We start from the raw sequence: 26,566 nt of genomic DNA on the forward strand, positions 1-26,566 counted from the left end.
TCCCCAGCCAGTGGCGGGCGGAGATCTAAGTTATGGGTGGTGGCAGGTGTCAGGGGGACTGGGAAGCCGGGGCATACCCTAGAAAACTCACCTAGGCCGCCTGGGTTGGAGCACTGCTCCAGCGGGTACCAGCCTCCCAGAAACATTCGTTTAAAAATAAGTCATTGAAGGAATCAGGGTATCTTTGTCTCCCCTCCTCCTCTTTTTGCCGTGTTTCCAGAACAGCCCGAGCTTCCTTGCAAGGTCTTCCGCATCCAGGCTGTCTGTCATATGCGAGCTGATAGCCTGGGTAGGGTGGTGTGGTCTGTGCAGTAGAGGTGACCTGGAAAGACTGAAAACGGATGATTTGAAGACAGAATTAGTAGCTTTTGGATTTTGGGCAAGTCCCCAAACTTTGTAGCTTACGTTTCTGGATGTGAAAATAATTATTTTTGTTCATTTTATTTCACAGTTCTGTTATGAGGGTCATCGATAAGCTAATATATGTGAAAACTCTTTGTGAAATTCTGCTTTAAAAAATTTATTTTTGTCATGGCAAAATACTGATCTTTTCTTTTTTTCCCAGAATGGAAATTCATGAATAAGAGCTTTGGCTATTTTGTAACCTGTCTCATAAATGTTAGGGACCTCGTAATAATGCCTCAGCTTCATTTAAGAAGTGCAGAAATTTTCTTTTATGTACTTATTGATTATGACTTTGTTTTAGCTACCTTTATTTACTTCAGCTTTAATATTTCACTAGAATTGGTCATTTTATTATTTTAATATGAAAGATAGTTAAGATTAGAGTTTTAAATCAACATGGCTTTTAGAAGTTTGGAGAATGTGGAAGGTAATCGTTTAGTGAAAGGTATATTTGTGAGTTTTTTTCTTGTTGATTACAAAAATAACTCAAATTCCACATTCTTATTTGAGAATTCACAATTTGAGAGATATATAAACAGGATACAAATTGTGTATTTCTCTTGCACAATGCACAAATGACCCTTACATGATTATTTTAGTTATGTCAGATCATTTTGTTAATGTTATGAAAATATAATCAAAATGTTCTGTGAATAATAAAAATATTTAAGTAAGTGGCTAGTAACATTTGTTAATTGCTCACATGTGTTGAGTACTGGTGTTGTGCGTCCTACTACTTCTTACTTGACGATGAGTTTGGGTCCTGCTGTATCCTGTGGCAGCTGTGTGACTTTCGGCAAGTTACATAACGTTTTTAAGCATCTGTTTCCACATCTTTAAAATAGGAATAATGTGTGCCTTATGGAGTTAGCCTGATAGTGGTGTTTACATGATATAATGAAGTTAAAGAGTTTAAGGCATTAACGGAGTTCCTGGGCATTATCAAGGAAGTGCTTGAACGCAGAGACCGTTAGTTACATTGGCTATGTTGATGGTGGAAAAGCAGGAAAACTGGAAGCAGGCTGTTGCAGTAATTCAAGCAATAGATAAGTTCATGCTGACTTCGGTACCTGTTTGATTTTTAAATCAATGTATACTTTTGTACTTTATATCACTAATACCTCTAAACTGCCTTTGGAATGTTGAATTTGGACTTTTGTGCATCAGCTGTTTGATGCTGTCTCAAGTTTGTTGCCTGCCATACGGTTCAGTGTAGTTAACGTTGTCATAATTGTATGGTAGCTGTGGTTGGTTTAGTTTTTTTGACCTCATTTTGTAAAACTGAGGAGAGAAAAAAATTTCAGATAGCAGTGGTAAGTGTATGTCTCCTAAATGTAATGCAATTGTGCTGAAAATGGTAACACTTAAGCCTTAGTCAGTTGCTTATTGAATTTCAGCAGGTCAAACCTGTGTTTAATTGAAATGGAAAAAAATACATTAAAGAACACATACAAAAAGCTGGAACCATACTGTGTACAAAGTGAGGTAAAATTAGGAGTTTTGCATACATATTTAAAGTTATCCTAATTATATATGTTATGGCTTGACTTTCACATATTTGATACTGATGCACAGTTCCTGAATCTATGAGGTATGAAATTAGTGTGCCTGCTATTTACATTGAGGGTTTGAATTAGTACAGTTTATTATTGGGTTAAATTTAATAGGATTACAAGTAAGTATACATGAAAGTATTTCTTTTTTTGAACCTATAGAATGTGCTAATAATATATATTGAGTTAATATGGAGAGATAGGAAATTAAGGTCTGTGAAATTTAAGTTTTGGGACATTTCAGCTGTCCTGGAATCTTTGTTTGCAAAGTAATGGGAGGAAGGAAGGCTTTGTTAGCTCTCTTTATTTAGATGAGATCTGTTCTTCATCTTTCTCCATTATGCTCACCTCTGTTCTTTCAGTCCATTCAACAAATGTTTATTGAGCAATTTGTGCCAGGTACTATTCTAAGTAAAAAAAAAATAAACAAGTGTTAAGGCAGACATGGTGATAAACACTGTAGAGGAAAAGAGGATAGAAAGTCCTGGGAATTGTTGGTGATTTGAGGTCACTTATAATTTTAGATAGGATGGCTATGGAAGGCCTCACAGAGAAGGTAATATAAAAAAACCTGAAGGGGGTGAGGAAGTGAACTCTGTGATGTAGATATTTGGGAAGGAGCATTTCCAGTGGAAGGAAAGGCAAATGCAGAGGCCCTGAGGCAGGAGCTTGTTTGAGAAATTGCAAGTGGCCTGTGTGGGTGAAGTGAGTGAGGAGAAGAGTAGTGGGAGATGAGGTCAGGATAAGGTTAGATGACTGAAGGCAGGAAGCTAGATCATGTAGTACCTTATAGGTAATAGCAAGGTCATGGCTTTCATTCTGAGTGAAATGGCAAATAGAGGAATGATATAATCGGACATAACACTTCAGACAGACCATTTGGACCCATGTTTTAAGAACAGATTGAAGAGCGGGAAAGAGCAAAACCAGGGGAGACGAATGATGAGGCTACTGTGGTAATCCAGGTGAGAGGGTGGGTGTAAGCCTTCCACCCTAGTGGTGGAAGTGTTGAAAGAGGTCAGACTGTGAATATGCTGTAAATGTAGAGGTGACAGAATTTCCTGACAGATTGGGTTTGGGCTGTGAGGGAAAGAGAAGCATCAAGGATGACTCAAAATAGTTTGGCCCTAGCAATTGGAAGAATGTAATTGCCATTTCCTCGGATGGATAAAACTGAGGGAGGAACAGATTGAGGGAAGGGACATGGTTTTTGGACTTGTTAATTTGAAAGCCTCTTAAATATTCAACTGGAGAGATACAGTAGGCAGTTGGCCAGATGAATCTGAATTTATGGGGCGAATCCAGGGTATAGCTAAAACTCTGGGAGTTACAAACATGTAGATTGCATATAAACTGGTTAAGATCACCAGTGGAATGAGTGTAGATATACAAAGAATCTAGGGTTGGAGCTTTTGAGAATCCAGTGTTAAAAACTCAGGGGGAAGTGGTGGATCTAGGAAAGCAGAATGAGAACATGCAGCTTGTGAGGTAAGAAGTCTTTAGCTTCCTGAATGGCACCTGGAATATAGCAGATGCTAAATAAATATTTGTTGCATGAATGTGGGATGAAGAGAACAACCAAGAAGACTGCCTTGAAGCCAAGTAAAGAATTTAAAAGAGTAAGGAGTGATTAGCTGTGTTAAATGCTGCAGATTGGTCAAGTAAGGTGAGAGTGAGAATGAGAAATGTGCTTTTGGATTGAGCAGCGTGGAGGTCCTTGGTGCCCCAACTACAGCAGTTTTCATGAAGTTGTGGGGAGGAAAGCCTGATTAGAGTGGGTTCAGGAGAAAATAGGGGGAGAGAAATTAGGGACTGGGTGTAAACACTCTTGAGTTTTGCCGAAAGGAGAAGGAAACACAAATCATCACAGATGCTTCTTTGGATGGATAAGACATAGTTGCTGGTTTCGTAAATGGAAAATGAGGATTAACGTAGACATAACTGAAGTAGTCTGAAGTGTTAATCTGATTTGGGTAAATGAAGAGGCAAGTGTTAATTTATGCTGAATTTTCTATATGTCTAAACTGGGGAATCATCAACACAAACATCAAATACAAAAGAAAATCAAATAGTGGTTAATGATAGCATCAAAGTGTTAATAAAGGCAGAGAACTGTAGTTAAAACCATGACTTCATGCTTTAGAGAGATGAAGATAAAATAAGAATGACTTCATTTGTTAGTAGAAGTTTATAAAACTGATAAAGTGTTAAAAATCTATAATTCTAAAGTACAGTTGAATGTCAGATGTGCTTTGAGACATTTATGTAATTCTTCATTTCTGTTTTGATAAAAGGAAAGCATTTCTGTCATAATAAAAATATTAAGAATTATGGTTAATCATCACAGAATGCTTGAGATATATGAGACAGTATTTTGGGCTTCTCACATACATGACCTCTTTTACTTCTTTTTTTTTTTTTTGAGACAGAGTCTCACTCTGTCGCCCAGGCTGGAGTGCAGTGGAGTGATCTCGGCTCACTGCAAGCTCCGCCTCCCGGGTTCATGCCATTCGCCTGCCTCAGCCTCTCGAGTAGCTGGGACTACAGACGCCCGCCACCACGCCCGGCTAATTTTTTTTTGTATTTTTAGTAGAGATGGGGTTTCACTGTGTTAGCCAGGATAGTCTCCATCTCCTGCCCTCGTGATCCGCCCGCCTCGGCCTCCCAAAGTGCTGGGATTACAGGCGTGAGCCACCACGCCCGGCCTGTTTTACGTCTTATAATAGCCTATGAATGATCATAGAATATAATGCACAGAAAGGATAGATAAGTTGTTCAAAACCACAGCAAGAAAGTCAGGATACAAACTCAAGTGGTCTGCTCCAGAGCCCATTGCTATAATCACTTCACTCTACATCCTCCTAACATGTACACGGGTTTTCAATTTGTATTACTTTTATTTTGTACATTTGGCAGAAATTTGCCGTGTATTGGTATTGAATTGTTGTGTGGTGACTACTTTTTCTAGATATTGGTATATATCACGTTTACGTTTCAGGCATTGGTTTCTTTACCGACTAGCTCTGGGGAAAGAGAAATTAAATATGATACATTTCTTCAGGGATTTCTGTTAGATTAGTTAAGCAAATCTATACAGATGGTCCCCGATTTACTGTGGTTTCACTTAATGAATTTTTGAGTTTATGATGGTTTTATTGAGATTATTAAATGTATTTTCCACTTATGATGGGTTTAAAAAAATTTTTTATTTTTAGTTCAAGGGTACCTATGCAAGTTTGTTCTATAGGTAAACTCGTGTCACAGGGGTTTGTTGTACAGATTATTTTGTCACCCAAGTATTAAGCCTGGTACCCAATAGTTATTTTCCTGATCCTCTCTCTCCTCCTACCCTCTACCCTCAGGCAGTCTCAGTGTCTGTTTTCTTCTGTATGTTTCCATATGTTCTCATATGATGGGTTTATTGGAACATAACCCAATTGTAAGTCGAGGAGCATGTGTACTTTCAAAAATGTTTGTTTAAAAGACATGGCAATTACATTTTAAAAATATATTTTAGGGGTGGTCATGATTTTGAATCAAATTGGGAAGTTTTACTTTCGTGTGTGCATATATAATGTATATAGAAGTGTAGTTTGGTAACTCAGCCTTGCCTTCTTTACCACTTTTGATGCTATTCCCTCATGACTGTTGGTGAGAATTCAAGACAGGGAAGAACAAACCGCCCAAGACTAGTAACATACTATTTTTCTCCCTCACTCATTGGAAGGCATATTGAACCTCCTTAGGCCTTTTTTTTTTTTTTCCAGCGAGCATTCCTAGAAATTTTTTTGCAGTCAATTACATGTTCCCATGGGAACAATGCGCTAATTTGTTGGAGATTGGAGCCTGACCAATGACTTCTACCTAATAATTTACTCATTTCTTTGTTGTTTACTCTGTTTCTGGAACTTTGCTAGCCACTGGGCTGCAGAGGCAAATAGGACTTTGTCTCTCCCTTTCCTTAGGACTTAAAGTTCGGAAGAGAAAGATATATTTAAAATTTAAAACTTTACTACTTTGGCTGAGGTATTGTCTTGGAAGATGTCTTGCTGAGGTATTGTTTTGGGAAAATGCACATTCCTGGCCCAAATCTAGAAAAACCTATTCATTAGGTTTATTTTAGGGCCTAGGAATCTTACTTTTAACAAGTTCCCTGGGTGGTGTTGATGGACATGATCCAAGGGTTATACTGAGAAATACTGTGTTCTTTGGAGCATAGGGATTTAGGAAGACTTTGTAGAGGAGATAATTCTGAAAGTGATGTATTGCTTTCTCATTTCTTGGAGTGGTAAGTGTGCCTGAGAGAGGGAGACGGGGAGAGAAGGGTGAGTGGGTTAGATATTCTGGGGGTAATGGAAAACTTGGGGTTGAGGCAGAGCACTTTGTAATAAAAAATTTTAGATGTGACTAGTGGTATTTTACAACAGGGAAGAGAAAATACACATCTCTGTAGTTTAAAGATAAGCAAGTTCTGCTCTGAGTCTCAAATAGTCAACATAAGCATACCATATATTTTGGTTACTAAGGATCCCCAATATAGGGCACCTAAAGGACAATTTGTATCATAAATCTCTCCTCAAATTAATAATAGCTAATTTTGCCTAAAAACTAATATTGCAGGGACATTTAAATGTCTGCTTCGAATAGCCTATTTTTAAAAAGAGGATTTTAAAGAAAATGTAAATTGCTGATTTCTTTCTATTTTAATAATTTCCCCTGGTACAAATAAAGCTTTCAGAATCCCTCAGTTGATGTGAATATAGAAAGTACAGGGCACCAAAGAACTAAAGGACAGATAAAAGACAGTGAGATATGAGACTTCAATCTTAATTTATGCAGCATGAATTGGATACATTGGTGGGAAATAATCAAGTAAAATGAAGGGATTACTTATATGTTAGCTTAGTTGGTTAGTATATTGTATCTGTGAATCATAATACTATTGCTTGGACTTTTTTCCTGATGGATTTAGTAATTATTATTGTATATACAAGTGGCTTTTATAGAATGCTTTTTGTTATGTAAGTTACTTTTGGCTGTTTTCAAATCATAGATGGGTTGGACTTCCACCATTAGTTGTGAAGTTGCCGTATAATACTCTTTTATTTTAAAATACCAAAAGTACACCCTTCTGTGATTTAATAATAGTACTCTATGTATTAAATGATGATTGCTTTTAGAATATATCTTCCATATTTTGAAGCAGGAAAATTTCTATTTTTAAAGTGGTCATTTCTGTTTCAGTAGGTGTATTCTATCCTTTTATAATTCTTCAGCATGATTAAAATTTTCCTCATCTTATTATTTTTTTAAGGGTCTGAAAAGCCCTCAAGAAAGCCTCAGTGATCTTGGTGCCATAGAGAGTCTCCGGGTCCCTGGAAAGGTATTGAGCTACACGTGTGAGCGTGACTTTTTACTCCCTTAAGAAAATATGATTGCCTCTGGATAGTAATTGATTCACAGAAGCTTTTCTTTCCCACAGGCAGATGGTTGTTAAGATAAGCTAGGTAAATTTTTATTGTATAAGTAGGTGTAGGGTTTGTTTCATTACACGTTGGGATGCAGTATGCATGATGCATTATAACAAAGCAAAAAATGCAAACTTGATAAATTTGGAATTTATTATATTAAATTCTTAGCCTGAAAGCAGTTATATATATGTGTATGCACACACACACACACACACACACACACACTCTTATTGATTTATCTGCTGTAATTTGTAGAAATAAAATGAAATAGTTGACTACTGACTTTTTATACTCTTAACATTCTGTGCCAAAAATCATGATTATATTTTTGTTGTGGAGCAGAGGTTTTTGAATAAGCATCTAAACCATAGTATTTATACTGAATTGTATAACTTATCTCCTAGATTGTAGGTATTTTAGATTTTAATCCTCTGATAGTCACGTGAATTTCTCAGTTTACAAATTTTATATAGGTTATTTGAAAGCTAGCTGGATTCCCCTTGGAATTATTAAGTATTGTTAAATCCCTGCTGTTTTTCTGGAGTGTTGCTGCTTGGAGCTGCCCATGTGAATAGCTGCTCCATCACAGATTAAGCTGGCACTTCTGAATGTCTGTTTTTGTATTTTTTAATTTGAGAGTGATACGTGGAAATACTGTTTGTTTTCTGCATCAGGCATTTGAATACACAGGGTGTGCTTCTCTTGATCAGCAGTTTAAGGCCTCTCCTTACACCTCGGTGTCAGCTCCTTAGGAGGATGATTTCTCATCTCTTTCAGGTGCCTTACCTGCTAAAGTGAATTTTGTATTTACTGCATTGTTTTTATTTTGGGTTAGGCTGAAACATATTCTCCAAATGCAATAAAATTATAACCAACCCTTTTGCATGAAGTGGTTCAGACAAAAACTTAAAAAAAGCATTCCATATAGTTTTATGTAATGTTATTAAAAATTAATGACTATGAAAAGGTTGGGAAACAAGAGATAGCCATAAATCCTAATTAATTGACAATAATTCTCTTTATTTCTTTGAGTTAAGAAAAAGATTATCATGCGTTATGAACATACCTTGAATTAGATTGTATTACATATTGCAGAATCAATGTCAAATTGATGAGTGAGCCTCTTTAAAAAAATACATTACAGTCTTAACAAGAACTTTCTGTTGTGTTTCCACCATGAGCCATGATGTTTTCCCAGTAGTGGGTGGTAGTGAATTTATGGTGATCTCATTACACAGTCTTCTTATTGACTGTACACCCCTAGCTCCATCAGTGACCAGTGCTGTCTGTACTTTTAGGATAACTGGCCTTGGGTGGAGTGGCCAGTCTGGGATCACAAGGTCAGCAAATATAAATGGTTCAGGTGAAGAGTAAGCCTAAAGCACTGGTCTCTTTAGCACATTCTAAGAAGCTAAGTTAGTTAAATAATAAAACAGTTAATAGTAAAAAATGTATTGATGCTGTAAGCTTACATTTAACCTTACACTAAGAAATCCCTACAAGCTTCATCTGCCTGTTTGTTTTTTCTGTGTTCTCCTATAGCATAACAAATGATGGAGGGTGAGCAGAGCTTCTGCCTTCTTTCTGGGTGGTTCTGAGAACATGAGAGTTGCTGGGTCCAGAGAGTGGCAAAGCTCCAGTCAGTAAACTGAGTCTTTGGATGAGGTTTGAAGTCAGTACTGAGATCAGGAGTTAAGAAGACTCATTCAGAAATTCCCTACACAGCATAGCTTGATGTAACTTTAATGTTCAGTATTTTTCACAATTTAGATAAGACTTTATACTTAGATCATAACACATATATTTTAATGATTTTTGTATAATTGCTTTGAAATTAATGTTGTTGCTAGTTCTTGACCTGAAATTTGATGTAATTGAAGAAGATCTTTAAGATCTTTTAAAATTAAGATTAAAAGCATTTTAACAAAATGGAAAATGTTAATTCAAATGATTATTTTGAAATAACTTTTGCTTTAAATATAAAATTAATGTATACTCTAAACAGAAACCATCATAAACAGAAAAAGGTATCTTAAAAAAAAAATCACAAAAATCACCAACACTGTCAAGGTTAACATTGCCTACTGGTCTTTTCCCTATGCATATTCAACAAATTTATTGAGTTTCTATGTGCTAGAGATACTTTCTAGGGATTGGCAGTATAGCAGTGAAAAGACAAAAGTTCTCTCCAAAAGTCAAAACTTCCCTGTTGTCAGATAGCGAGCTTACATTCAAGCAGGAGTAAGGAGATTACAAATTATAATACTGTGAAGGAAACAGGGCGATGAGATAAACTCTTTGAAATTGGCAGTTATTTTACAGGAAGTAGTCAGTATAGCTTTTTATAATGGTATTATAACTTATACAACCTTTTAAAAATGGTATCATACTCTAGAAATTATTTGGAAGCTTGGGTTTTTAACTTGGTGATATATATATATATATATAAAACATAGAAAATTCTCACAGTATATTCTAGGTTTAAAAAGCAAGGTACCCATTAGTTTTGCTTAGGGGAGTACTGTTTGAACTTAACAATTTGTGCTATTTAAGTAGTCACTGTTAATTCTTATATGGAAAACTTATAAACATTAACTTCATTTAATAGCTCTGCCTCACTCATAACTGTAGGTACAACTTTTAAAAAACATATGCCTGGTCTTCAGGAATCGGCTCCTTTCTTTTCATAGTATCTTTCTAAGTTAGGACAGGGAATTGAGAGATTTCAGTGGCATTTTCAAGAAAGAAATAGGTTAGTTTGGGTTCTGTTACATGAAAAGGTTCTAGTATAAAGGATAAGTAGGAGAAAAATATTAGGATAAATGATGGCTGTTTAAGTTTAAAATGGTCAAATATTGGCAAATTGTATGTGCTTCAACTTGCTAGAAAAAGGAGGGTAGTGAAGGAGAACTGAAGGGCACTAGGTGTGCTTGATAAGCCAGATGGTATTATTTATTCATTTATTTTAGAACTATATAAATTCAAAGTGGGAAGAAACTGTATAAACCATCTGGTACAATTTCTGCATTTTATAGACAATCTGATCCTGTGCCCAATTTTAAGAGCAGATGCAAGTCAAATGGTAATCTATATACTGGAAATTTGGAATTTGGGTGGATAAAATAGTATAGAAAAGTAGAAAACATTTAAGGTTCTTTTCAGAACTTGCTAGAGGAAAGGAAACTTTTAGACAGATTTCAGGAATTTTAGCTTAAATAGCTCAGTGCCAAGATCAGTGGTGCCCAAACTTTGCTGTACATTTAGAATCAACAGTCCCCAGGCCATGGTCAATTCCAATTAAATCACCGTTTTTGGGTGGAGGCAAGTGTCAGTAATATTTAGAGATTCCCTGGTAATACCAGTGTAGAGCCAGGTTTGGGAACCAATGGCCAAGATGAGAATATTATCTCAAGAATGGAGCAACAGGAAATAGAGGAACTGTTCTAAAAAATCGTTTGGAAGTTTTACTGAGAATTTTTGTAGAATAAGATAGAATGACCTAAAATTTCATTCTTCGAAATGGATTCTGTTATATTTCAAATTAGTGGGATTTTCATGCAGAGATAAAGATATAAGAAATTAGGTAGTATTTTCTAAGTTTGTTAATCCATTTAAACATGAAAGGTATTTTACTTAATTGGTTACAAGAATTAAGAATAAAACTAGTATTTGTTATATGATAGTAGAGCCACAACGTTATTAGTTATAGAACTTATTTGGACTGTGTTTGGGAGTATTTGTTGAACCCTGATTAAAAAGTAAAAATACCAGTATTCAGAACCTTATAAAATCTACATCCAGCCTTTATTAATATACACTTTCCATAGTACTTCCACAATGGCACAATATGAACCTGAAAAAGAGTATTGATACTAATATTGTTTTATGAATTTTTACTGAAGCATTGCCTCCTCATAGTATTCTTTAATGATAAGGGGTTTTTTTTGGCCTCAATTTAATTAACTCATAAATAGTAATGGGATTCAGCTGTCTTTACTTTTACATGATTGGTTTACCTTTGATTTTTTTTTCATGAAAGAAAAATATAGGATGAGGTGACAAAATAAATGTCTGTTGCAGTCAACATTTGAGAATATAATTGTTTAAGGATAAGGAATAATTTTTTTATGCTTCATCCATTCAACAAATATTTATTGAGTACCTGCCTACTCTGAAGCATTTCTAGGAATTTCTAGGAGTTCTAGGAATTTGAGCAGAATGTTTTCTAGAGTTTCTAGTACTTCTGTGAAATCAGATAAACCGATTTGACTTGACTTCTTAAAATCCATTAAAAGAATCCTAAAACCACATGCTAACTGCAGAGCTTGGTTTACAGTTTTACCAAAATTTGTGGAAAGTGTGCTTGAATCACAGTCAAGAGACATAGGTTGAAGTATTGACTTAAAAATACAGCTTGTTGAAAGGAAGTCATTTTAATGCTTTGTGCCTCAGTTTCTTCATTTGTGAAAAGATGCTATTGAACTAGACTTTTTTGGAGTCCTTTTTGCTCGAATGTTTTATACTTTCTATATTGTAATTTTGTAGGAGAAATACGACACAAGAAATATACATTCTAAATAATTTTTTGAGCAGTTTTTGTTAGAAGATTTGCATATTGGTGTCTGTATTAGAGAGGATTAGTATTGAGGTTTATGACTAGGTGAATTTATTTAGTGATCGTGATAAAGACTTTCAATTTAGGATTATGTATCATTTAGGACAGGTGTCTTCTGCAGGTGGTACTAAGGGAGACTCTAACTCTGGATCTGCAAAATCATTTAAGAGTTTTTCTTAGGTGCTCATGGCTAACAGTATTTAGTTGTGTTCTTTTTAACCATTAATGAAATTATGCTTCTCATGGCTTCAGATGCTTTGAGATTCTTAACCCTTCTTTCATAGCAAATCATATAAGTTCATTCATACAGTCCATTTGGCAAACACTTATGGAACCAGGCAGTTACTAATCATTGAAGATGCAAAGAGGTACAAGACTGTTCCTAACTCAACCTGAGTGGGGGAGACAAGCAAAAATAGATAATTGCAGAGGAGTAGAGGCACAATAGAGTTCAGCTAGGAGAGGATGTGGAGTAGATAGAAATGTATTCAGGATCTTTTAGAGTTGGCGATTAATTTTTTTAAGAAAGATTACAGTTTTATGGGGTGAGTTGTTGAGTAGAGGTTGGGGACAAGGATACTGATTAAGAAGAAAACAGGAACATAAGGTATAGGAAATGGAGAAGGGTTGCATTGGAAGGACATTTAAAAAGCAGAATTTAAGATTGATGATTTTATTGGATTTGGAAGGTGGAAGAACCTGTGAAAGGCACTGGGATTGAAGGTGCTGTGATGTTGTCTTTTCTCAGAATAGACAGTATTGTTTTCTTTTAGAGAAAGTGTCTGATGAGATGTTCGAAAACAAAAGAAAAACAAAATTAAGATGTACACACTCGATTTTTCTCTGTATATCTTGATTTATGATGTGTCTTTTCTTCAGTGTTAGCCCCAGAAAGGACAGGCATGCGACACATATTAAAATACATCATCTTAATCACTTGATTGTGTTATAAAGCTGGATTAAAATGTGATCCAATAACCTTTTATTAAAATGTTCTATAAATCATTTTGCCCAAAACCTCTTTTTAAATTGTAACTTCAACAGTATTCCACTAGATGGCACTAAAAGCCTGAAGAAAAACAGGGTAGACTTTAAAAGATAAGTTTATTTAAAATGCACACAGAAACTGATTAACCGGCTATCTTTGACGGATTATTATTGTTGTTCTAGTGGGATTTTAGGAGAATGTGCCATTTCCTCACGTAATCAGACATCTGGCCATTCATTATAAACTTATGTGGCATATGGTTTTAGGGTATCTGTGATCTTGAAATAAGTTTTGAATCCTGTTTCATTTGGAAAGAGATAAAATCTATTTCTGTTCAGTGATTTATGACTTTTGTAATACTGACTGAATATTGAAAACTTCATGTTTTGTTCTTACTTCTAGCTCTGTTTAGATTTTGGTGACTAAACGCTTCTTTTTTTTTTTTTTTTTGCTTTCAGTTAGAGCCCTAACGTGATGTTAACTTTGGTAAGATTATAGCTTCTGTTTTCCCTATAACAGAATAGATTTTTTATGTTGACGAATGAAGAAATGCAAACAGTAAAAAAAAGTCTTTGATAAGATTTGCTGTGGCAAACCGCAAATCATGCTTGTAAAATTTCTCCTCTTCTCAACACACACACACACATACACTGCATTCTGCCATTGAGTTATATAATCAGCTATATAAGCACTATATTCTGCCACTGAGTTATATAATCAGGTGTATAATGTGAACTGTGGTCTAATGAGCTAAGTACAGAAAGAGGAGTTGGTGTGCATTTCATTTTTTATTCTATATATTTTTTGCAGAGTTTTGAAATCTGACCTGTGAAGTGAAGATTTGCATTCATATTTTTGTTTGAATAAAAACTAGTACTGAAGATTATGAGATTCCAAGCTGTTATGTGGGTTTAGAAATTAGATTACTTTTCAAAATTGCAGAAAATATTGAGTTTAATAATGGTAAGGAAAACTGTTAAGCTGTCATAACTTTTTATAAAAGTGAATAGAATTAAGAGCCCTGAATTTGGATTAGTATTTTTAATTAGTGTGGTATTTTAGATAATTTAAAATTAGTGATTAAATACAAAATTAGTAGTCTCTCTTTTTTTCCTCCTAAACTTGAATATATTCCCTTGAGTGATGAACTCTTAAGTGGAAAATTTTTTGGTAAAGTTATAGCCTAGTTCCTTAGAAACCATAAACATACTGGGAATGTATTATAATACCTTACATTTGAGGGCTCAAATTGTTTTACATAGGTGAATCCCCAATTCCCATAATACCTTTTTTGTTGTATTGAGAGGAAAAGTAGCTTGGCTAAATCAAGATGTTGACTTAAATCTCTAATATGATTGTTTTTCTTCATTTTTCATAAAGTTACATTTCTGATGTACATTTATGTACATGTTCATGTAGCCTTATCTCAGACATGATCAAAATAGAAAAATAGACTAGGTGGTATTATATGCAACCTTATTGCATGTTGTGACTGCTGGAAAAACACAGCCTCTAAAACGTTGAATTCTGCTTGGTTTATTACATTAAGAAAATATTGAATATTTATGCCTGTTTTTGATATAGGCTAACCTGAGGCAGTGATATGTGTTAAGATGTTTTATTTTTAGTGAAGAAAATATGGTTCTAATATATAAAAAGTATGTTGAATTTAAACAAATCTCAGTTGTTGCATTTGTCTTTTGGCATACATGCAGACTCTCCCTTGTGACATTTTTCTATCCTGCGGAAGCCACCCTTTATTGCTTTAACCTGTTGTGCACTTTCTCGATTCAATATTTTTACTTTTGCTTTGCTTTATATTTGTAACCGTATTCCCCCAATTTCTAAATCTGAAATTCTACCTATTCTCTCATATTTTCCAAATGCCACCACTTCCATCAGATGTGAACCCACCGTCTGATGCCTTCATTCTGTTTGCATCACCCTCATGTTCTGCCGTGCATTGTCATTGCTTACTTATTCATCTGATCCCTCCTATTATTTTAACAACTGTTTGAGGGAAGAGCTATATTTTACTCATTTTTGTTCCTGTATGACCTAGTATGGGAAATTTTTACATAGTGGGAATTTAAAAAATTGTTAAATGAAATTTGTTTTTTGGGGGAAGATAAGGTTATAGAGCTTTGAAAGTAGGCAGGTTAGTTTCTAATGATAGTATGGGAGAGAGATTTGATTTGTTCATTTTTTGCCTTTTATGCTTTTGTTTTCTCCTCTTTGTTATTCCAATTCATTACTTTAATTGTAGTTTTTTTCTCCAGCTTTAATTCTGGGGTAATGCTGATATACTTTTTGCTTAGTTGATTACCATTGACAGCAAGTTGTGTGGCAGCACATCTGGTAGCCTGTAGTTGACAAATTATTTTTGGATTTTCAAGTTTTAGAGAGCATTTGTATCACTATTAATGATACTATGTATTTATTAAATATTATGTGACATTAAATTTATTATAAAAATGTTTTAAACATTTTTAAGACTGAAATATTTTATCCCAGACTTAGTTTGAATATCTAATATTATTATAATTTTTTTCTTAAATCATATGTTTAAATATGGTGTAAGAAGTTCCGTTTGGTATTCATTTCCCCCAATTTTACCTTGTAATTTTTTTATAGGAAACCTTTTGTTCATTTTGTTTATGTAAAATTTGGGCTCACACCTATGTATTGGTTCTATTTTAGGTGAAGAATTATGTATTTTTGTACATCTCCCACCCTAGGGAATCAGTTTCTATTAAATTATGTAGTAATTGTGTTAAGAATAGGCAATCTGGTTGCTTCTGTTTATTTTTCTAATTTACATGTGTAAAATATTCCTAAATCAGTTCACATCGTTATCTCTAATTAAAAGAAAGAAATGTTTTACTAAGAGTTTGTGGAAAATTTTGACTATTGAAACAAGAGCATATTGTCTTTTCCATTCCTTTTGTCTTATATTCATTTTTTTGCAATTAACTGTAAATTAATTTTAGTTTGATCAGTGATTATCTATGGTGTGCCTTGGCACTGTGGAGCAGCGTGATGGAGAATGAAGAGAAATCTCAGTTCTCAAGAAGTGTACAGTCTGATTGAGGAGGCAGCCCTAACAGTGATGAAACATTTAGACAATGATTAGGTAGAAGCAGAGCTTTACAGACTGCTAGTTCAGTGGGACTAAAAAGAACACGGTGATCAGGATTCTAATCAGAAGGGGGTTTGAATAAGTTCCAGTTCAGATGTATATTTTCACATAGAAGTTATGAAATTGTTTTAAAGGAGAGGATATTTTATAGGGAAATAATATTACATAGGGGCATTTGTTTTAGATTTAATTCTATTTTGTATGCTACATTTCTTTTTCTGATTTTCTAGGTTTTATTCCTTTCCTTATTCCAGGTTTCTTACACTTCAGAGTATCAGGTGTTCCATGTCAGTTCTTTGAAATTATATGGGGTTGTATGCTCTCTGTGATACTAATTGCTTAGTTCTTTAGGAAAGAATAGCATATGACATACATATACAGATTGTACTCCTTTTACAGATTCATCATGTTTTTGAAATGTACACTTGTGAGATACTTATAAATTATGTTTTTTCTTTGGCATTCTTAATAACTTTGGATATTTGTTTCACTGTCATTTTGAGAGAGACAGAGAGATAGAAAGAATGCATGTTTGCCCTTTACAGGTGAAAAAAAAACTAGGCATGAAGAGACTAAGTTGCCGAGGGTTAATGATGGAATTGCAGCTAAAAATCCAAGTATCTTTACCTTCTTATCAATCAATTAGGTACTATATGGAGAACCTCAGCATGGTGTTATATGTCATTGACATTTATGCTTTTAAGATGAAAGTACTCAATCGTTGCAGTCTATTTGAATTTCTGGCTTGGCTGTATTTCTGATTTTAAAAAATCGTAGCAGTTTTTGTAATCTTCAAATATTTTGTCTTGAATGGTATCAACTGCATTTATTTGCTCATGTTGCTGCAGACTGCAGAATTCCTAGGGAGGCAGTGTTGCCATGTCCTCACTTGGGCCTCATTTCCTCCCCTCCCTCAGCTTACAGTATATGAAGCTGATATTTCAAATGCCTGTGGACTTTTAGGGAAAGAGATTTCCAGGAAGTTCAGACCTCCTCTTCCATTTCATTTCTGACTTTCATTTCATATTTCAATTGGATGCATGGAGGCTGCCTGTTGATAGGCTAGTTGGTAACCTTCCCTTCCACACGTGTGAGTTTTAACCAACTCTGTGCGGCAGCACCACTGTCCAGGGTGCTAAATGGATTCCTGTGTTGTAGATAAACCCCTTCAGGAATGTAGTTCCCACTGTTGGGACCCTGGATTTCTTACTGCAATCATAGTAACTGATTGCACGCTGACTCAGTGATAGCTATGTCATTGACCTTTTTTTCTCGGTGTATTTTATGAGTTAGCACAGAAGAGGGATTTTCTTTTCCAAGCATATTTGATTATTCAGATTTGATATTTATGAGTTTGCCTTCTCTTTTAAGTTTATTGGAACTTTACATTTAAACAGTCAACATTTTCTTGAGTTTTAGATTTGTTCTATTTTTTTAGCTTGAAATTACTAATAGGGAATAATTTTATAGTTAGTTTTACAAATACAAAATATAAGTTAAACTCTAAAAGATATCTGAGCAAGGCTCTTCTTACAAATAAAAAATATGCCCTGCAATAAAATAATCTAGAATGTCTCTATTTGAAAAATATACTGTTCTTTGATCTTTCACAAACCTGACAAAAACAAGCAATGGGGAAAGGAGTCCCTATTTAATAAATGGTGCTGGGAAAATTGGCTAGCCATATGCAGAAAGCTGGATCCCTTCTTTACACCTTATACAAAAGTTAACCCAAGATGGATTAAAGACTTAAATGTAAGACCTAAAACCATAAAAACCCTAGAAGAAACCTAGGCAGTACCATTCAGGACATAGGCATGGGCAAAGACTTCATGACTAAGATGCCAAAAGCAATGGCAACAAAAACCAAAATAGACAAATGGGATCTGATTAAACTAAAGAGCTTCTGCACAGCAAAAGAAATTACCATCAGAGTGAAAAGGCAACCTACAGAATGGGAGAAAATGTTTGCAATCTATCCATCTGACAAAGAGCTAATATCCAGAATCTACAAAGAAATTAAACAAATTTACAAGAAAAAAACAACCCCATCAAAAAGTGGGTGAGGGATATAAACAGACACTTCTCAAAAGAAGCCAACAAACATATGAAAAAAAGCTCATCATCCCTGGTCATTAGAGAAATCCAAATCAAAACCACAATGAGATACCATTTCACGCCAGTTAGAATGGCGATCATTAAAAAGTCAGGAAACAACAGATGCTGGAGAGGATGTGGAGAAATAAGAATGCTTTTACACTGTTGGTGGGAGTGTAAATTAGTTCAACCATTGTGGAAGACAGTGGCAATTCCTCAAGGATCTAGAACTAGAAATACCATTTGACCGAGCAGTCTCATTATTGGGTATATACCCAAAGGATTATAGATCATTCTATACAGATACATGCACACGCATGTTTATTGCAGCACTATTCACAATAGCAAAGACTTGGAAGCAACCCAAATGCCCATCAAGGATAGACTGTATAAAGAAAATGTGGCACATATATACCTTGGAATATATGCAGCCATAAAAAAGGATGAGTTCATGTCCTTTGCAAGTACATGGATGAAGCTGGAAAGCGTCATTCACAGCAAACTAACACAAGAATAGAAAACCAAACACCGCATGTTCTCACTTATAAGTGGGAGTTGAACAATGAGAACACATAGAGGGGAACGTCACACACTGGGGCTTATTGGAGGGTGGGGGGCTAGGGGAGGGATAGCATTAGGAGAACTACCTAATGTAGATGATGAGTTGATGGGTACAGCAAACCACGATGGCATGTGTATACCTATGTAACAAACCTGCACATTCTGCACATGTACCCCAGAACTCAAAGTATAATAAAAAGTGAAAAAAGAAAAATATACTGTTCTTTAACTGACCAGATAATTTTTGTACATTTCCTTAGTATTTTTATTGTGTTATTTTAATTACTGAAAATGATTTAAAACAATAGTTCCTTTTTGTGTATATAAATGTATTTGAGGTTAATTTGAATTAAAAATCAAATGGCTAACTTGTGATATGTCTATAATGTCTTGATTAACTAGTGTGGCAGGGGAGTGGGTATCTGAATTGTAAAAATTTACTAGTTAACTGAAGCTTTATCTGATTATGCAGTGAAATTGCATAGGATAGGGATGCTGACATTGGGTTTAGGGATTTGTCTGTCATGCTGTTCTTCAAATCCACAGAACCTCCATTCTGTATCATTAGAAAGAAAGCATTTTATCATATAGAGAAGTTTAGCTTCATAATCAGATCATTAATTGTAACAGCAATCCACTTTGAAGGAAGCCTCATAGTATTACAGAACTAAATTTGTGAACCTTTTCTGGAGCCACTGTTTCTTAGCTGAGTACTGAGATTTTTTTAGCAGGGTTGATGTCTTCTATTCAGGACTCCAAAGTTGATTGTGATCCGGAAGTTATTGAGGTGTTCTTCCCTTATTATCTGTGGTGAGACAGATTTTAGAATATTATTAAATAGTAAAATTTATATATCTGTGATATGTATGTATGATAGGTTTAGGTAGTCACTTTTTTTTCTTTTGTTGAACATTAAAATTTTTATCAACCTTGTTGACATGCAAGGAATTGAGAATAAAATCTAAATATTCAAACTGGCTAGTTTTCTTCTGTAGTTGTTAGTGTTAATGGTCGGCTAGTTCCTAATTTCCTGTGAACTTTTCTGGTTTCTGTTGGTTTGTATCCTTGGTCAGAATCGTTCCAGGTAGATGTGACTGTTAAGACAAATGATCATTTATTTCCATGCAGATATAATTTTAACAGCTACAATTACTATAATTGTGATTTTTTTTTTCTTAAAGGAAGAATTCAGGGAACTTCGAGAACAGCCAAGTGACCCTCAAGCTGAACAAGAGCTTATTAATAGTATTGAACAAGTATATTTTTCTGCGGATTCATTTGATATTGTTAAATATGAGCTGGAGGTAAACAGAATTTCATTAAAACATAACTAAGGCCTATTTTGTTCAGTGATTGGATTTGTGAGATTTGAATACTTTTTTGAGGCATTTATGTATTTTTGGTACCAGAATAGGTCTGTGATTACCACATTGTGATTAAATCAACTGTCAGCATTGTTTGGCGATGAAATTATTATTTTTTAAATGTAACTTTAAATACAACCGTTCAGGGAAACATTTCTGTATTTTTGGTTTTCAATTGTTAGTATTTAATGTGTTAGTATGCTGTTCTATCCTATTTTATATTATCTATGTTTAGAGAAGCTCAGACTTTTAATTACAAAATATGTATTTACATAATTGTTTAGTGATGATAAAAATTCTTATGCCATAGTGTTTATAATACTGACATTTTAAATTTATAAGAACTTTAACGAAAGTCAGAATAGTGAAATTTAGTCTTAGATACAACCAAATGCTGTATGCATATATACTTTATATGCGTTATTCACAGTCAGTCCCCAGCTCAGTTTGAAGTTTCATCAGTCAGTTGACTGAGAGTGTTTCCCTGTATACGGTATGCATTTTTTGGTTAGTTTCCCATACTGTCCTCTGAAAGCTGATGTAATCCAGAATGTAGTCCAACAACTGTCACACAGTAGTACTTATGGTTTGTAATATTCCAGAGGAGAAATCTGTTTTGAGTTCTATCATAAACAAATAGAGATATATCTGTGGATGGTAGAGTTGGGGTTAGGTTAGTTACTGTCTCACATTCTCCTGTCACAGGCCGTGGCAGCAGTGTCTGTCGGCCTAGGGTCCAGAGTCCCCAGTGGTAGTGGGGTTTCTCAGAAGGCAGAGCAGCAGCAGTGGGGGTAACAAGGCTGAATGAGGGGTGGAACCAGAGGGCTGTGTACTAAAGATGTATAGGCTTTTGTGGTTGGAACCTAGGAGGGAGGTTGGGAGGACAGGCAGCATGGAGGGCAGTGGGATGTGACACTGTTTTGTATGCACAGTTTGTAGTTCACTAGTCAGAAGGGTCCAGGTAAATGAAACCAAATTAAACAATTTATTTTTTCCTCTTCATTCATGAATTTTTTTCTGTAGAAGCTTCCACCTGTTCTCAATTTGCAAGAATTAGAGGCGTATAGAGACAAATTGAAACAACAGCAAGCTGCAGTAAGTAAAAAAAAAACCACATTTCTTTCTGACAAAACTCTAGATGAAACACAACAGAGAGGTATAATGTTTGCAGATTTATGGTTTTAACTAACAATTAACATAGAAACAAATCTTGTTATTTAACATGACTGATTCAAATGATGCATTTATATTAAAAATTTAATGCGTATGGTTTTCCTTATGTTACCTTGGTAGATTTGCTTCTAGAACTTGGAATTTTCTCTCTGGAATCCTAAATGTGATCAAAGAACTTTGAACTTTGTTTTAGATTAGTAAGTACCTTTAGGCTCCTTGTCATAGACATATGATTTCCCTACCCATAGTTTTGTAACTGAGTATTCCTTTTTGTTTTTTGAGACAGGGTCTTGCTCTGTTGCCCAGGCTAGAGTGCGGTTGCACGATCATGGCTCACTGCAGCCTCTCCCTCCTGGACTCAAATAATCCTCTCACCTCAGCCTCCTGAGTAGTTGGGATTACAGGCATGTGCCACTAGTCTGGCTATTTTTTTAATGTTTTGTAGAGATGACATCTCACTGTTGCCCAGGCTGGTCTCGAACTCTGGGGCTCAAGCGATTCTCCTGTCTCAGCCTCCCAAAGCACTGGAATTAGAGCCGCAAGCCACTTTGCCTGGCCCTGTAATGGAGTATTCTCTCAGAATTAATGTCCCCCTGAGATTCAGAAAGTCTGAGTTGTAGTCACTATTTAATTATGATGTTGAGTAAATCATTTAACCTCAGTGACTCCCTTTTGTTTATCAGTAAAGTGATAGGCTTGCATTTTCTTTAATGCGGTAAAATTCTCTGATTGTATAATTTCTTTATGTTAGGCTAAACCCACTTTATGAAATTCAAACTCTACTGTAGGGATTAATTAATGGTAGCATGTGTATTAATTTTTTTCAACAAAAGGACCAGTAGTAATAAGTTTATCGGTTTGAATTTAAGATATGATTTTTAATAATGCAACTGGCAAACAAAGGAAGGTATACTTTTCTATTACACTCAGAAGTCTCAGTGGGTGCTAGGGTCTGCTTGGAGGTAGCAGTGGTGGTATAGGGCAGTCTTGGGCAGGAGAAGGGATTTGAGCTCTAGAGCAGTGGTTGCCAGTTCTTTTGGCACCAGGGACCAGTTTTGTTGGAAGACAATTTTTCTATGGACTGGCAGGGGTGGGGTAGGGATGGTTTCAGAATGATCCAAGTGCATTTCATTTATTGTGTATTTTATTTCTATTATGGTTACATCATAATATATAATGAAATAATTATACAACTCAGCATAATGTAGAATCAGTGGAATCCCTGAGCTTGTTTTCCTGCAGTTAGACGGTCCCATCTGATGGGAGACAGTGACAGATCATCAGGCATTAGAGTCTCATAAGGAGCACACAACCTAGATTCCTTGCATGCATGCAGTTTACAGTAGGGATGGAGTTAGAGCTCTTATGAGAATCTAATGCCACCGCTGATCTGATGAGAGGTGGAGCTCAGGTTGTAATGCAAGTGATGGGGAGCGGCTGTAAATACAGATGAAGCTTCGCTTGCTCACCTGCCACTCACTTCCTGCTGTGTAGCCCGGTTCCCCACAGGCCACAGACCGGTACTCTCTATTAGTAGACAATCCTGTGGAACCTTTGGAATTCTTAAAATGATATTTAGGATTAACACTGATATTTCTTCATTAATTAAAGTCTAAAAGCCATTTAAAATTTGATTTTCTTAACCTTAATGGAATCCCTCTTTCTAGACAAAAACAATGAGTGTATCTAAAAATTAATGTACGTAATTTCAAAGATGCTTGAAGCAGATTAAGAAAATGTGAAAGGATTAATGCAGTAGTGTAGTGGGTGTTCAATGTTTTGTTCTCAGTTGGCCTGGGGAAGGGGAGCCAGTTGTGTTTCTGGAGCAAACTCCCTAAATACCTTCTGTGTGTCCTGCTTCATGCCTCATGTGCTATCTCTGTTAGTGAAGTTGGCAGGGACCCTGAAATGGTGGAATTAGAGCCTCATGTTCAAAAATCATTATACTTCTAACTTGCATACATTAATATTATTCATAGAACAATACACACAACCTTAGATATCTTCATAGCGTTCCAAAAAACATGTTTTCAGTTTTTCAGAAGTGGAGGACCAAACTACTTGCTTGTCTTCTTAGGCAGCATAAAGGATCTAAAGGATACAAGCAAGTTCTTTTTCCCAGATATTGTCGCCATAAATTCAGTTGATTAAAAATCTGCTTAACAATTTCATCTTTTTCAATCAAATCCTATTCCCTTAAAGATGGTTACACCTTTTGGTTAATGTTACTTAAATCAGATAATGATACACATATTATTAACAATAATAATGACCATTTATTGAGTTTCTGTTAAGGACCAGGACCTGTGCTATGTGCTTTATTATATTACCTCTTTTACTAATTTCATAGCCCAGGGAAATGTGTATGGCCATAGTATGCCAATATCTGCTCCCAAAGTTATTGGGGAGATCTATGGAATATTCTTTTAAAAATTCAAATATAAAATATCATAGAAAGCATGAAGTTTGTTCTTTTATTTCCTTTGTTTGATTACATCTTTTTATAGGTATCTAAAAAAGTGGCAGATTTAATCCTTGAAAAACAGCCTGCTTATGTAAAGGTAGGATAATATTTGTTATTTTTTGTAGTAGAATTTTTAAATGTTTGAGTGATTTACACTTGAAACTGTTAAAATATTGTATTTTTTGTCAATAATTCTGTAGCAGCATATTGACTGTTTTTGGGTGTGTTTGTGTATATGTATGTATGTATATTTTTCTTTTTCTTTTGGGGTAATTTACCAAACTGAAGAAGCAAAGGATTTTTATATATGATTCTAAAGTGATCTCTTGGGTTTTTCAAACTTTAGAAGAGCCAGTGAAAATTGCTCCCATTAACATTTAAACAAATAGATTCACCAATATTGACCACTCATTGGCAATATAACAATCTGGCTTTAAAATATGATAAAATTGGTACTGTCTAACTGAATCTGTGTTTTCATCGGAAAATCAGAGCCTTCAAAATCCATTGAAATGTCTACCAATGTTCAGATGACGACTTTCATTGTCAAAGCATCTTAGTAAACAGAAATCATATTTGTCATATCCTTTAATTACCTTGTGAAGTTCTCTTGGGTAGAAATTTAAACAGATATATTACTGGTATTTGTTTATTCCTGTCTACAACAAGTTGGGTCTAGATTTCCTTACAAGCAATACTGACTAAATATTTTGTCATCTGTCATTGTGAAAATCAGTTACAAGTAGTCATTTTAAATAATTTTGTGAAAAATATACTAATAGTTTTCAAGTTCAGGTATTTTTGTTGCTACTTTGTTTTTCAAGCAGGTTTTCTTTGCATCTGACTAGAGTTTTTGTTAGAGTACTATATAAATAAGAAAGAAAAATAAAATACCTCCAACAATAAGCTGTACCTAATCTTTCCATAGGAACTTGAAAGAGTTACCTCATTGCAGACAGGTCTTCAATTAGCTGCTGTTATCTGTACAAATGGGAGAAGGTATTGCTTTTGATGATATTTTGTTCTTTAAGCTGGACAATATTTCAAGAATAACTATGGAATCTATAATTTATAATTGATTTTTTAAATTATGGATGTGGTTTCTAGAATATCATTCCTTAAGTGAACATATATTATGATCTAAAGACTACACTAAGAGGGTTTGTGGGAAATATCTCTAAGTGTACTTATGGGTTTTAAAAAATTACTATTTTTATATTATTTAGACTAGTGCTTCACAAACTGTTTGTCGTAAAGCACCTACTTTTTTCTTTCTAAAATTTCCAATCTGTTACAGGCTGTGATTTTTTAAAAATGCAGTAAAAACAAATTACTAGGCAAATGAAATAAAGAAGGAAAGACATAATACAGTCTTAATTTTTTTAATTATTAGAATCACAAAGAATAATTATTCTGCCAGTTTTTGCACTGTGTTTTTAAGCGCTTATTCTCAGTTTCTGTAATTTTTTGTTATAGACCACTAGCAGGTTGTGAATTGGCACCAATCTTCTCGTGGTGTTCTGAGTAATGCTGGTTTAGACTGGCCATTGAGTACATTTGTCAAATAGTAGTTTAAATCCTTGGTTTTAATAGTAATCCATTTCACTGCTTCATTAGTTACCTAATTGTTCTGTGTGGATAGTATTCTTATTATAATAAAAAACTTTTAACTATATATTGTTCACTTTTGCAGACACTTGAATATTGCAAAGGAAGGTTTTACTCAAGCTAGTTTAGGCCTTCTTGCAAATCAAAGGAAACGTCAGTTGCTGATTGGACTTCTGAAATCTCTGAGAACTATAAAAACATTGGTATATATGGGTCATTTAAAAAAATTAAAACTGAATTTTGTGGTTGAAACAGATTTTACCTTTGATTTTTGTTTTTTCAGCAAAGAACAGATGTACGGTTAAGTGAAATGCTGGAGGTAAGTTAACAAGTTTTGGAAATTTAGGGTCCTACTGATATATAGAAACAGTAAAGCAGACAAAATTCAGAAGTGCATTTTTCTCAAATGGGTTTATGATATAAAGAATATTTTTAGACATGTAAGATTTTTAGACATGTCAAAGATTCTTGCTCTGGAGCCTTTTTCTATTGACATGATATTACTTCATTTAGAAAAGCAAATGTATTTGGGAAAACATTTATCTTCTGATAACATTGGAATGTTAACTTGTTTGTATTGCATCCAAATAGCAATAAAAATTAACATCTTTTTCATCTAACATATAGTAGTAATTTAAGGAATGTGTGATACTTTAGTTTTGTTCAGTATCATGTATTAATTGCTTTTCTGAGTGAGCCATATGTTTTTTCTTTGATGCATTCTTAGCATTTTCTGTCTACTTCTGTCATAAGGTTCACCAAAGCGTAATGTAATATGTGTGTCTCCTCATAATACTTGAGCTCCTTGGGGTAGGTACTTTGTCATTATCAGCATCACCAGTGGTTTGAATTGCATCTGTTGAATTTAGAATTGAGCATAGGGAAAAGTTTTTGTGGTTTTCTGTATAATTGTTTTATTACTTCTCAACTATTACTGCTAACTAGGGTTTCAGAAACCCATATGAAAAATTCATTGGGCATTAAATTACTGTTAGGTGATAAAAATACTCTGAGTTTATTAATTAGTGTTTTTTTTCTAAATTTATTTCTTTAGAACTATTTATTGATTTCTTGGTGGTAAATTGTTGACTATCAATTACAAATAGAATGCATACTATTTTGAAACAT

The 26,566-nt window shown here is 34.6% G+C and overlaps 1 protein-coding gene across 2 annotated transcripts in view; it reads left to right on the forward strand.

The window, feature by feature from the left end:
* Positions 1 to 26,566, forward strand: part of VPS50 (VPS50 subunit of EARP/GARPII complex) — a 128,050-nt gene that overhangs the window by 2,356 nt on the left and 99,128 nt on the right. The window contains exons 2-9 of one of the 2 annotated variants that reach the window (XM_034964460.3): positions 7,273 to 7,341; positions 13,491 to 13,518; positions 20,011 to 20,133; positions 21,217 to 21,288; positions 23,874 to 23,927; positions 24,759 to 24,829; positions 25,524 to 25,641; positions 25,722 to 25,757. In XM_034964460.3, coding sequence (XP_034820351.1) covers positions 13,507 to 13,518; positions 20,011 to 20,133; positions 21,217 to 21,288; positions 23,874 to 23,927; positions 24,759 to 24,829; positions 25,524 to 25,641; positions 25,722 to 25,757 — 486 coding nt within the window. In that variant the 5' untranslated portion in view covers positions 7,273 to 7,341; positions 13,491 to 13,506. The remainder of the gene's footprint in view (positions 1 to 7,272; positions 7,342 to 13,490; positions 13,519 to 20,010; positions 20,134 to 21,216; positions 21,289 to 23,873; positions 23,928 to 24,758; positions 24,830 to 25,523; positions 25,642 to 25,721; positions 25,758 to 26,566) is intronic. The other variant, XM_003809726.5, reaches the window with a different exon arrangement.

This window comes from Pan paniscus, chromosome 6, assembly GCF_029289425.2.
Source record: "Pan paniscus chromosome 6, NHGRI_mPanPan1-v2.0_pri, whole genome shotgun sequence".
Taxonomy (NCBI): domain Eukaryota; kingdom Metazoa; phylum Chordata; class Mammalia; order Primates; family Hominidae; genus Pan; species Pan paniscus.